The sequence below is a fragment of the Halichoerus grypus genome, chromosome 12, assembly GCF_964656455.1.
Source record: "Halichoerus grypus chromosome 12, mHalGry1.hap1.1, whole genome shotgun sequence".
In the NCBI taxonomy this organism is placed as follows: Eukaryota; Metazoa; Chordata; class Mammalia; order Carnivora; family Phocidae; genus Halichoerus; species Halichoerus grypus.
The window spans coordinates 94840600-94854807 of NC_135723.1; the positions used below are offsets into that span (position 1 = coordinate 94840600).

Below are 14208 nucleotides of genomic sequence, written 5' to 3' on the forward strand. Positions count from 1 at the left end.
AAGTGTTAAGAAGGGGGGAAACACCATGTTGGAGTTCATAGCACACTGACAAGAGACACAGGAGAAATCTCTGGCAGCTACCCTTAAGAGGAAAATGTGGGGATCAAGAAAAACACTAAGAAAGTGGAATGCAATGTGTAAAACTTCTCCCTACCCCCAAAAGTACAACTATAGTAAAGAACTTTAATATTATTTAAAACTTCTGAATCAAATTTTAAAATCTCTGGCAGCTACCTTTAAGAGGAAAATGTGGGGATCAAGAAAGACACTAAGAAAGTGGAATGCAATGTGTAAAACTTCTCCATACCCCCGAAAGTATAACTATAGTAAAGAACTTTAATATTATTTAAAACTTCTGAATCAAATTCTATTTTATCATGTTTGCTTGGATGCTTTGTACAATCTATGGACGGACAGCAACATGTCTAGCAACTGCCCGCTCCATTTAGGTTAAACCTGTAAAATACTTATTAGTCCTCAATAAACAGAAACTAATATTACAATTCTGATCACAGCCTATTAAATTAACAAATTTTTGGGCGCCTGGGTGGCTCAGTTGGTTAAGCGACTGCCTTCGGCTCAGGTCATGATCCTGGAGTCCCAGGATCGAGTCCCGCATCGGGCTCCCTGCTCGGCAGGGAGTCTGCTTCTCCCTCTGACCCTCCTCCCTCTCATGCTCTCTGTCTCTCATTCTCTCTCTCTCAAATAAATAAATAAAATCTTAAAAAAAAAAAAATTAACAAATTTTTGACTGCCTCCCCCATTATATTCTGTCTAATTCATTTCTGTGTGCTCATCACCTTAAACCTCTCTGTAAAGGTAGGTGCTTAATCAATATTTGTAGAATAGATTATCTGAAAGAACTAGGTAGATGATGGGTAGAGAGATGAATTCATAAAAGAAAGGATGAATGCTGAGACTGTTCACATCAACTTTATGGGGAAACACCCTAGAATGGTCAGCCATGGAAGATAAATGTTTGCTTATAGTAGGCCTTGTATTTTCCTACTTTGGTACTCTCTCTATTAGTGTTTGGGCATGCCTCTTTGGGTCCTTGTCCTCACTGGTAGGCAGTGGAGTAGTTAAAAGCTCAGGTTCCAAAGGCAGACTGCTTGCATTCAAATTCTGGTTCATCCAAAGATGTATGCATGGTAAAGTTAGGGATGTGAAGCCTCAGGGCCCCTTACTTACAACCTCTTCCCAAGTCCTGTATCTGTATTTCATATTTGAAAATTTGCATTTTACTTCCGAAAGAGGTTCCCACTATTGTAAAACAAAACTTTTGTATTCCACAAAACATGGATCCAAACCTGGCTCTACCAGTAACTGGCTATGTGACGTGGGCTTAGCGTATTTATCTGCTATGTGCCTCCATTTCTCCATTTGTAAATGGAAGAAAGCTGGCAATCTGCTCCATAGCATTGTTTTGAAAATTGAGTAAATATGTGTAAAATGTTTAGCACAGTGTAATGCACATAGTATGTGTTCACTGTGCATTGGCTTCTTTAACTCTTTTTTTGGTCATTCCTTACCTTCCTTTTTTGTGAGCCCTGTCAGGTCTAAGATCACCTTCTTCTTTGCAAATTTAGCCTGTGGCAGGCTCCTCTTTAATCCTTAATCCCTTCCCCTTGCACCTGTACATTCCTTTCTATGAGCCTCTTCAGCTGTTTACAGTCTGATTTTATCAACCTCTATTTGTTTTTTGAAACCTACTAGACCCGTTCATTACTTAAAGGACATGACAATTTTGGTTTCATTTTTCTCCCCCTAGGAGCCATCTGCTAGATTAGTTTTCTAAACAATAGCATGAAGAAGAAAATGATATTATCCTCAAACTTTCTAAACAACACTCCGAAAACTTTCCAACATACCATCTATAGAACTGCAGTAGTTACTTAGATTCTATCTTCCCTCTGAAATTTTGATCTTTTCAGATATATTCAACCCCACGAATACTGATGCCTCTGAGTCAACTGTGGAACAGACTTGGGACACATGGATTTTTGCAGGTGGACTTGCCTAGTTCCTAAAACCAAGCTAAAACCAAGGTTTGCCTGATACTGTTCATCTCCATTCAGATCTTTTTTTTTTTTTTTTAAAGATTTTATTTATTTATTTGACAGAGAGAGAGCGAGAGCAGGAACACAAGCAGGGGGAATGGGAGAGGGAGAAGCAGGCTTCTTGCTGAGCAGGGAGCCCGATGTGGGACTCGATCCCAGGACCTTGGGATCATGACCTGAGCCGAAGGCAGACGCTTAATGACTGAGCCACCCAGGCTCCCTCCATTTAGATCTTTAATGCAGTGTGGGTAGCAGGTGAGGAAATTATGTTGCGTGATTTATTGGCTTATTGGCCCTTAAACCATATCAGTTTCTAGAATAAATATCTATTTCTGATTTAGCCAAAATTGTTTAACCAATATCTGCAAACATTTATATCAGGCTAAAATACCCAGGAGTCCTACAATCAAAAATACATTATGGAATGAAAGATTAAAAATATGGCCAGGTGCCTGGGTGGCTCAGTTGGTTAAGTGACTGCGTTCAGCTCAGATCATGATCCTGGAGTCCTGGGATCAAGTCCCACATCGGGCTCCCAGCTCGGCGGGGAGTCTGCTTCTCCCTCTGACCCTCCCCCCTCTCATGCTCTCTCTCTCTCTCTCTCATTCTCTCTCTCTCTCAAATAAATAAATAAAATCTTTTAAAAAAATAAAAATAAAAGTATGGTCATTCCTACTCGCCTGTAAGGGATCCTCACCATGTTCCATTATTCTATGGATATTACTTTCCATGATATCCCTGACCAATATGTGACCATCACATAAAAAACAATGATTTTTAAACTAATATATATGTAAATATCATCATGCAATGCCTCTCAATATTATGTTCCATAGGCAATAATCTGTTTTATATCCCAGGAACACTGAAGCATCTTGAAGCCCAGCAAAAATGATAATCAAGAATTCAGTACAACATGCCCAGCTGCCTTATCTTCTCTACTCCCCATCTGCCCTTCCCATCTGAAATGCCTGGTATATCATGGGTTTAGAACCTGATTTCAACCCAAAGTTTCAAATACACTTGCAACCAATATAGGTTCCAACCCTTTCAGCATTTATTGTCCCTTCTCAAACACTAGCTGAATTAGGATTCTCAAATAGAACCAAAAGAATGTGTGTGTGTGTGTGTGTGTGCGCGTGTGTGTTCGTGTTAGAGCCCCTGAAGTTAAGGACTCAACAATCACACACAAATTTGTGCCACCCAGTTTTATAGTCTTAATTTCCCAGCATCCAGAGCAGCCCATCTCTAGTTTTCTCCCCTGTCATGATTGGTGGTGGCCCCTAGGAGAATCCTGATCACCCTAGCAGCCCTATGAAATTTTTTGAAGAACATCTCCTCTTGAACTTATTATAAGGGGATCAAGCAAAGGTGTCCTACAGCTGTAATCTGAAATCTGCTACCACAGCTGGTAGCAGTCTCTCTAGAGACTAGGGGAGCAGACTGTTTTTAAGGCTACATACAGCAGGCATATGATTATGAGGGAAAAGAAAACATTTCTGTAAGCTAGGAAAGAGCTGCTATGTTTTTTGAGGTCCTGGCTATTCTGAGAAACTCTGGTACACTAAGTAAATGAGGAAGGATAATCTAACTCCTTTCCCGGACTCGAACACTGTAGCTGAATGTTGACTTTTTCCATAGAAAAACAAACTTTAGTTCAACAAGGAAAGAGCATGAGTGGGAAGGATAATTGGCTAATTGACCACATGGATCCGCTTGGCAGCTCTCCCACTTCTTTGATCTGCATATAAGGAGTATGCTGGGCACCTGGGACAGTACTTCTCTAGGACATCACATTCCTGTCTCATCCAACATGCACCTTCTCCAGCTCCTGTTCAGAGCCGGCCCTGGCGTCCTGCTCCTGGTTCTCTGTCTGCAGCTGGGGACCAACAAAGCTCAGGAAGACAAGTGAGCCAAGCCTTTTTCTTCCTCACAAAAATCCTTTCAGGGAGGGCTCCTATGCTAGCCTGGAAATCTATATATCCCTTCCTGAAAACTTTTCAACTTCCCAGAACTCTAGTCCCAGGGACGCTTATAAACCCCAGGTCAAGTCCCACTTCTCTCCTCTTAGGAAGTCCTATCAACTCCCCTCATATTTCCACTGGATGCTTCTAGGTTGTCCATGGAAATATGGCACCCAGTGTGCGTAAAGGCTGTAATTAACAATCAGTCTTGCTCTGTGGCTCTGATCTACATCCTGTCCATAGTCTACACCTTTGTTAGATTTCTGCCCAGTAAACTTTATGTTCTCACACCTTGTCTCCTAGAACAGAATGTTTAGCAGGTCTGTGAGTTTCAATGATAGCTTTGAGCAATTTTGGCAGGACTCACTAAAGGATCAGAGGCCTTGATCATTGATCCTTGACCACATGGTCTGAAGTTGAGCTAGCCCAGCAGCTTAGACATTCTTCCTATTCTGAAGCCCAAAGACAAAAGAAAGTACACCCTCACCCACCACCCTCAGTAGGACCCAGGAGCACAGGTTCAGAAGCCAAATCATTGAGGGTACATACTTGAAGGAAGCAGGACAATTGGGCAAAATGAAGTAGGAAATGGAGCAGGGTCTGGGAGAAGCAGGGACACTCAGCAAATCTAGAGGGTTTTCTTTACAAGAATATGGTTTTGAATGCTGGGTTTTTAGATTGTGATTCTGATGGTACCCTCTGTGGCATGACCAGACAGCCTCTCCTGGACAGAGTAAACCCTTCAGAGTTTTGACAAGTTGGTATAGTGGAGGCCAGTGTCCTAAGAAACATTGAGTAGGGGTAGGTTCAGATACAGATGTCACCCCACCCTGAGATGGGGCAGCAAGTCGTTGAAATAAGCTATACTAATTAGGGCGATCAGCCATTACCATTTGCTCAGGAATTTCTCGGTGTTAGCGCTAAGAGGCCGTCATCCCAGGAAGCTCCTCACTCCCGGGCAAGCTGATCTGATCACTCACTTTAGCTAAGCTGGTCATTTTATCAATCCTAAATTCATTTATAAATGAGAGGACTTTTGGAGACACTTAAGTCTTCATACCCTTTCCTGCACACTTAGCACTAGAGCAACTGGTACAAGAAATGGAATATCTCCAAAATCTGAGATGCTTTACTCCAGTAAAATGGGACCATGAAGCACTGTAGCCAAAAGCCTGAATTTCCTCCTGTCCCACCCAACACCAAAAGAGCTCAACCAGGAGTTTCTGGGAGAGAGAAAGTAAGTCTCCTAGTCCTGAACCCAGTTCTCCCTGATGGAAGAATCCTTGACTTCCCTCTTCCTCCATTTCCTTTTCCCATCAGATTGTGGTGTGTGGCTTGAAAATAGGGTAGCATCTAAAGTTCCCAAATATGGCCATGTGTCCAAATTCACTGCAGACCTAAAGAAATACAAATTCCTAGGCCCCACCAGGAACCAAAGAAGGAGGATCTCAAGGATGACTCTAAAAATTCCTCCAGTGCATTAAGATGTTTAAGGTTCAGTATGATTCTGTTGATATGGAATATTTCTACTAATAATGATTTGAGCCTTCCCACTTAGTGGACAATCAACAGAACTTGGAGGATTTTATTAAGAAATGACATGTGATATTGTATTCTTATTCTTTTTTAATTTATTTTTTTGTCAGTGGAAAGAACAATGATGCTCAGTTTTAAATAAAGCATCAAAGTTGTTTTATTAAACGAAACAAAGTCTGTAGAAAACAACCAAACCAAACAAGGATCAAAGATTTCCAAGGGTTCTGATACTCAGCAAATGATTCAAATCCCATCATCCCCTTCCCCTTGCACCTTCCCTGTGCCCTCTGCTCTGCTCATTGTGCTCGTCTCTCTTGTGGACAGATCTCTAATTTCTGCCCTGCTTCTCTCTTCCCAAAACCAGTCGAACAGTAATAAAAATGAACTTGCAGATGCCCCAAGTAGCAAAAGAAAATGAAGAAGTCACTCTGAAGCTTACAATTGGAACAGAATTAAGAGAATGTATGGTGGTAAGTAGAGGCCTGGGGAAGTAAACTCAAGAAAACTCTGACTCCTTAGTTATGAGTACAATTAGATTAGTCTCTCACTTTACTGTTGCATATTATACTTAATAAAATGCTGAATAGCAATCCTCATGCTCCCAATTCTCATATGTATTATGCTACTTGAGCCCCAGAACAACCATCAAACCTTGGGGCAGATTACTATTCTCATTTTACAGATGAAGGAACCTGATCCAAAGAGGTATAGGAAGGATGAGAAGGAAAGAAGGAATGAGTAGTGAGAAAAGCAGAGCTAAGAGGAAGAAGAGAGGAAAAGAGTAAGAGCTGGGGGAGAAGAGGTAAGAGCTCCTCTAAGGTCCTGGACATAATTGTTTGAGATGAGGGGTGGGATAGAGAGTTCTCACAAGGAAAACTGCAACCCCATCCAGTGGATTGAGGCAAGTGGGCAGAAGAGCTATGTTGCAGAGAACACATGGGGTATGAGTCCCTCCTCTGCAGTAAGCTCTGAGCAGAGGTTGTGTTCATTGCCTCTCCCTCTGCCCTTTTGCTCTACCATCAGTAGTTCACTCTCGTTCCAGCCTCCTCTCCCCAACAAGGAGCCCACACTCTCCTCCCCACTTTCTCCAATTCAGCAGTTGTGGGAGGGAGGTCCGAGCCTTTTACTAGATCAGAGGTTCTCAAATGGAAATGCATGTAAGTCTCACCTGTGCATTATCACTCCTGTTTGGCTGCTCTGGGCCATGAGGAAAAGGGGTCTGTGCAGGTTTAATCCACAGAGGCTCTTCCCCAGGAAAGAGTGTGTCTTCTCCTCCCTGCCAGCAACCTTCTCACATGTTGTCACGCACACACAATCTGCCCCTTGTTAGCTATCACTGTTCTAGGGCAAAGACCCAGGCATCTCCACACTGACTCCTTCCAGAAGGGCACTCTCTCAGACAGCACAAGCATTTTCCTATGGCAGGAGTTTCCTAACTCAAATTAGATTTACATATGATGATTAAATCAAAAACAAAATTGGGAGCATGAAGACTGTTATTCATAAGAATACATTCTAAAAATGGCCCCATACCTGTAAGAGAAAGATTTCTGATCACTGAGCAAAGAACAACACAGCTGCTTTGTCAAATTTGTCTGTTTACAGTTCAAGAATATGAACCTTGTATTTTAATTGGGGGTGGGGGGGAGGCCACATCATAATTTTTCAATTTTGTGTTTTGTTTATCATAACCACAGATGACAAAAGGAATGAAAATGTCTTGTGATAATGGTAGTTTCTGGTGATGATAGATAATGAAACTCCATTTTCACCCCTGAGAAAGTGATAGGTGTAAAAAAGTGTGTTTAATCAACAAAATCACATGTGAAATACTTTTGTGCTGCAGTAATTATAAGGACTATGTTTTAAGAACAATGCTAACACAATAAAATAAGGCAATCTTTTTAAAACCTACACAAGTACAAGGAATCTCATAAAATAAATGATATTGTAAATTAGAAAGAATTTGTAGGAAATTTTCTTAATTCTGGTCAACAATTTTTATTTGTAGCTTCTTTTTTTTTAAGATTTTATTTATTTATTTGACAGCGAGAGATAGTGAGAGAGAGAGCACAAGCAGGGGGAGCAGCAGGCAGAGGGAGAAGCAGGCTCCCTGCTGAGCAAGGAGTCCGATGTGGGACTCGATCCCAGGACCCTGGGATCATGACCTGAGTCGAAGGCAGACACTTAACCATCCGAGCCACCCAGGTGTCCCAAGGGTAGGGTTCTTGAAAGAAACACCAGGATCTTCAAAATATTCTGAGTAAAATTCCAATGGTGAGAACACTTGAATTCACCGTTTGGAGCTGACAGGCTATTCGGTGCACGGTTGTCAGTTACCTCGGCAAGCTTCAGGAGATAGGCAGATGGCCCCAGCCATGACCATGCAACCCTGTGATAATGTCCCCATGTTCAAGGTAGTGATGAGTGCAGGCAATATTTTGAGATATATAAACCTGTCAAGTAATACTAACAAATCTATGTTTCTCTTCACGATAAAATCATACACACTGCTAGTGCCACTGAGGATCGCTGATGACATAACAGGAGGAATATTCAATTTCAGTGAGATGTTAATAAAATAAAGATGCAATTTCTTTCCATCTGAGTTCACAGACCCTCTTGGTCTATGAACTCCAGGATAACACCCCCATGCTGAACACTAACCAGACAAAAAGTTCCTAATGCTGCTGAAACTTACATATCCCAAGTTGTAAACCCCTCTCAAATTAAAAAAGGAAATTTACCTTCAAGATTTCATTTGTTTATCTTACAGCCAACTTTGTTAAGTAACTGTTTTCCTCTCACAACCAAGGAAAGAGAGACTGAGAGATGTCACTGCAATCATCAAAGGTCACAGAGTTCGAGAGGAGCATGGTTCTGGCAACAAGACCTGGTTTTGGCCTCCACACCCAAGAGCCAAGCTGTGGTCACAGACCAGTTCCTGAAATCCCTAGCCAGGGAATAACAGCAAACCTGCTCTCCAAATGAAGGCTGCCCCAGAATGAGTTCTCCTTGCCCTGCCAATTCACTAACTCTTCCTTTCAGAGCCCAGACCCACGGTGGCACTAAAGCAGGAATTTGAGGACATGTTGACAGAAAACCTGACCTAGACTTTTGTTCCCAAAATGATACTACAAAAGTGGACTCCACAGTGCCTCTGGTCTACATCCGTCCCTGCTCTTTGCACATGAAGGATGTTGTCCTCCTCCTTCTTCGTGCTTTCTTGCCTTTCTCTCCCTTTCCCACTCCCCAGACTAACACAGGGTCCTCTCTGCCCACTTCCTCCTCCACAGATTAAAACTTTCCTCCGAGGCAGCCATACAATGGATGGTCCTTTTAACTATAATTACACCGCCTGCCTCTGTGAGGATTATCCAAGAACTTTCTACTGGGACTTTGAAGTCAATAGTAAGTATAGGGGTCATCCAAAGGAATAACTATCCACTAGGGCAGGGGAAACCATAAAGAGAAATGTGACTCCGGATGTGGAGCAGAATGTTGGGCAGAAGGGTGGAGAGAAAGGAGGGAAGAAGAGGGGAGAGTGGATGGGGACTATGCCCACATCTGAAAGTTGAGGGATTGTGTGAGAAAAGCTTAAGGGAGATATATTTGCAAATGATTTAGGGAAACTGGACCCTAGTAAGGAGGTGCCTGAAACTAGTAGAAAAGCCAGGAAATGGGGTTAGAGTGTTATCAGAGAAGATCTTTGTCCTTGTCTCTTTCAGGAACTATGGCAATAGCAGCAATGGTCCACATTATTGAAAAAGAAGGTATCTGCCCTAATAAGGCAGTGGTGCCCAATGGACAAAAATATTTTTATACCACTCAGGGCATACAGATAATCTGATCTTGGTGGAAGCCCTTGTCTAACTGCCCCCCAGGGTGGTTCCTTTAAGAAAACTTGGCTGGAGGGCGCCTGGGTGGCTCAGTCGTTGGGCGTCTGCTTTTGGCTAAAGTCATGATCTCAGCATCCTGGGATCGAGCCCCACATCGGGCTCCCTGCTCCGTGGGAAGCCTGCTTCTCCCTCTCCCACTCCCCCTGCTTGTGTTCCCTCTCTCGCTGTGTCTCTCTCTGTCAAATGGATAAAATCTTTAAAAAAAAAAAAAAAAAAAGAGGTCTCCCAGAACATTATTTTAAAAAAAAAAGAAAGAAAGAAAACTTGGCTGGAATATCTGTTGTGGTCTGTAAAATAAACTTCTCACAAACTTCTCTGTGTTCTGTGGTGTCTTCCCTTCCAAATCTGTCCCAGAGGAGCCTCAGAGCACCCAGAATTTCTAGAACTTTGTCCTCTCAAAGAACTGTTACTGAGGAGTTTATGGGTTCTCATTGCCCATTGGTATGAAGAATGAGAGATGAAGAAATAGAGAAGACTCACAGAATCTGAAATTCTCTGGGCTCCTAAATATGATGCCCCTTCCTGTACCCATGCCCTGTGTTTCCTTACTGTAGGGAAAAACTCAGAAAGCTAGGTGATGCCAGGTGTTAGTGGAAAATGAAGGGCTATGGGAGCCATTAAGCACTGCTGGTGGCCTTTTGGAGAACCATCTGACATTACGTAATCAAATCAATTCTGCACATACCATATAACCCAGCACCTCCACAACTAGAAGTGATGGTAAGAGACGCTGGGTTCCTAGGTCAATATATTCTAGCTATCAAAGACAAAGCACTACTGAATAATCGTTGTTCTAAAATCTATGCCACATCTTGAAGGACATCACCATAACCCTAAACGGTGGTGATCTCCAAACTATCTCCTTAGCTGCTCATTTATGAGGTTTTTCCAGCATGCTGTAGGTGACCAGTAGTTTCCTGATGATGCCATTAATGGCAAACTGGTAGATTCCTTGATCAGGTGCCCATTGTGGCAAGTCTTTCATTAAAAAAAAAAAAGATTCCCTTGATCTAAAGAGATATTAGATGAGATTCCACGTCTAAAAATCAGATACTCTATAAGCCGTCAGATGGCAGTGCTGGCCAAGACACTGCAGGCAGGGAGGCTACATCCACGCCTAGAATACATATCAACCTCAGTAGAGACAAACTATTGCCCTCTCAAGAGTCAAAGGGTCCAATGTAACCAATGTATTCTCCAAATGATCTCCCTGCTGTTGAGGTCTCAGCATTTGTCTCTGGGCTGAAAGGCTGGCAGCCACAACATCTAAATCACTTATGGTGAGAGGTACATGTACAATGTCGATGATCACTGCCTCACTGGCCATCACACAAGCATTGGAGTAGCTGAGAACAGAAGCTGCCTTATAACCATTGAACCAGTCATCCTATCCAACAAATTAATTGTTCAATGTCTCCTCTGTGTCAGATACTTTCTTGTGAGCATTAACATGAGACACAAAGAACCACATACTTTGTAGCTCATATCCCTTGGTTCATCCAGATAGCCAACTCATTTGTGAACCACACCTGGGTATTTTATCTCTAATACCCAGTTATAAGAACTCCCTCACCCATGATGCTGCAGGCCAATCTGAAGGAGGAGTGTTAGTGCAGTAGAGGTAGTTGACATGAGAGAAGAACCACCTTTTTTCTGTAACTCTGGCCAAGTTGGATCCAGTTGCAACTGTGCTATTTCCATTGTATGATGAATTGCTGCTGTACCCACCCAAATTTATAATTTGTGGGTCAGCCAATACCTAAGTCATCATGGGATACTCTGGTCCCATAGTCACTTGGTGTTTCACAGTCAAGTATTAGGTCTCTACAGTGCCCATGTGCTCCTTTCCAAAAAAAAAAAAAAAAATAGTTCCATGCTGCATATGATATGATTGTATTTCAGAATCCTATTGGTCTACTCTGCAACTCTCTTCCTAGGTCTTACCAGAGACTACACACAGTGTCTTTAATCTACCATAGGAAAGATTAAACACATAGCATATAGGATATGCCAAGTGATATGGCCAAAATAAAAGGGACTTATTTTAGTTTGCTCAGACTGCCATAACAAAATACCATAGTCTGGGTGGCTCAAACAACAGAAATTTATTTTCTCACAGCTCTGGAGGCAACAAGGCTAAGATGAGGGTGCCAGCATGGGTTCTTGTGAGGGCCCTCTTCCTGGCTTGCAGACCAGTACCTTCTCACTGTGTTCTCACATGGTGAAGAGAGAGGTCTGGTGTCTTTCTCTTCTTATAAAGGCACCATCCTATCTTAACAGGACTCCACCTTTATGACTTCATTTAACCTGAATCACCTCCTTAAAGGCCCTATCTCCAATACAGTCAGCAGAAGGGTGAGAAGGGTTAGGGCATCAACATATGAATTTTGGAAGGGACACAATTCAGTCATAGTAAGTAAACTTTTTCTCATGCCAAAGTTTGAACCTGCTACAGAAACCCTTTTATGCTCTGATACCACTCAAAACAGGTGTCTTTTTGAGTCACCCAATAATGTGACTGAATGTATCATTCACAAGTGTAGTAAATATTGCCTCCAAAATCCAAGGTCTTCCAAGTATTGCACTTCTCTTTTAGTGGTAGGTTATTCAAGGTGCAATAACTTTCTGGAAAAGATATTCTAGCGCACCCAGGTGGCTCAGTCAGTTAAGCATCCAACTCTTGATTTCAGCTCAGGTCATGACCTCAGAGTTGTGATCAAGCCCTGCATTGGGCCAGCTTGGGATTCTCTCTCTCCCTCTCTAAAAAAAAACAAAAACAAAAACAAAAACAAAAACAAAACAAAACAAAAAACCTCTAGCATGCCCCAGACCACTGAACCCCTAAAAACTTCACTGATGGGGTAGTCCCCTAAAGATGTGCATTGTACAGGTGTCTTACCAGAATATCTACAGTGATTGCCACTTCCTGCTCAGCAGATCCAATTAATACAATATCATCAAGATATGGACCAGTATTCTGTTCAATGTCAGGATGATCAAGGTACCCATATTATAACAGGCATTAGGAAAGTTCATATAGTACCAGGGTAAAACTGAATATGTATGGCTGCCCATCCAGACAAACAAACTGCTCTTGATCTTTTTATCTGATGAGGAAAAAAAAGGAGCATTAATCATATCAGTAACCACACAGTAAGTGCCAGAGATTATGCTTATCTATTCTTGTAAAGATACCACATCTGATATGGCAGCTGTCAAGGGACTTTTTTGTGTGTCTGTTCATTTGTTTGTTTACAGTTGCCAGCCATGGCCCATTTTCATCCATTTGACTTTGCATGAGCCAGACTGCTGAGTTAAAAGAGATATAATTCTGATCACCACCCACCATCCTTTAATTCTTTAAGTGTGGCACTTATCTCTACCATCCCACTAGATAAATTGTGACTTACTTTCTTAGCTTGGGGATGCAATTTCACCAGATTCCACTTAGCCATTCCAATCATAATAGTGCTTACTCCACATGTCAGGGAACCTATGTAAAGGTTCTCCATCTGTTTATTATATTCATCCAATTATGCATTTAGGGACAAGAGAAACGACCACAGCATAAGAAAAAATGTACTCACTCTGAGATGGACTTGGACCCCACTTATCTCCGGGCTTCCATAAGCCTCATTATACCATGGAGGCATGATAGCATTTTGGTGTCAGTCTCAGCTTAGAACCAGTATCCAACATCCTCAAAAGATTGGTAGTTCCTCATTCTCCAGATATAATTATTCTGGTGAATGACCAGAAGTCTCTTTGAAGAAAGACTGAGTAATATATACTACAAACACATGCTGTGATGTTGCAAGTTACTTCCTCAAGGGGACCCAGTCTCTCTTTGAATCAACAGGCTCTGAGAGCTAACTCTGGTCTGGAAACTAGGAGAACGATTATGATTTGCCATTATGCTTGCCAACATCAGTTTTCTGCTTATTCAGTCTTGAACTTTTTGTATATATAAGTTAAACAATCCCCTGCTGTCTTTCCACACATCCTTCTCCTATGAACACCACGGTCAACTAACCATCACCAAATATACCTGTTGGCAAAAGTTCCCATTATAATTTTGGCTTTGCTGCCAGTTACTTTAATTATTACAACCTTGTCTCCAACAGTTAAGTGCCAATTCCAGGCCTCTGCTAGTTCAGAATCCTATAAACCCCACTGATACAAGGGAATGTAGATCTATAGCAGCATTTTCTACTCCACCCCAACCTAGAGAGGAAGTTCACCTATGAACTTAACAATTCCAGTGCCCCACCCTTCCACTAGCATTCCTTACTGTTTTACCAATGGGTACGTCTTTTGGGATTTCTCAAGTAGCAAAGTCATCTAATTGATTCTCTGGCCTTGTATAATACATCCACTCTGGCATGCTCTACTCACTAAGTCTTTTGAATCCTTCCTAAATACTCTGACCAGTTTGAGCATATCCACATTATTTTCTTTAGGTCACCACATTTCCAAAATTTAAGGGGCCACCCCAGCATAATATCAGACTTGTTCCAGGTATTCTTTGCCAGGAACTTAAGTCCTGAGTCATGGGAGAGTGCCTCTCTGTAAGCACCTTCCAAAATCCAAAATCCCAATGATCCCTACCCCTGACATTCATGCTTTTGTGTAATTCCCTTCCCTTGAGAACAGGCAGGAACAATGACTTCCTCCTAACCAGTGGAACATAGCAAAGGTAATGAGATGTCACTTATCTACTCAGGCCCTGGCAATCAACAAAAGCTTAAC

At 42.0% G+C, this 14208-nt stretch overlaps 2 protein-coding genes across 2 annotated transcripts in view; one reads left to right on the forward strand and one right to left on the reverse strand.

The window, feature by feature from the left end:
- The window catches only part of LOC144379613 (uncharacterized), a 222251-nt gene that overhangs the window by 115298 nt on the left and 92745 nt on the right, over positions 1-14208 (reverse strand). The gene's annotated exons all lie outside the window — the stretch shown is intronic.
- Positions 3843-9773, forward strand: PIP (prolactin induced protein). Its single transcript, XM_036095829.2, has 4 exons — positions 3843-3968; positions 5925-6030; positions 8857-8971; positions 9289-9773. Exons 1-4 carry the CDS (start codon positions 3874-3876, stop codon positions 9408-9410), a joined length of 438 nt encoding a protein of 145 aa, XP_035951722.1. The 5' UTR covers positions 3843-3873; the 3' UTR covers positions 9411-9773.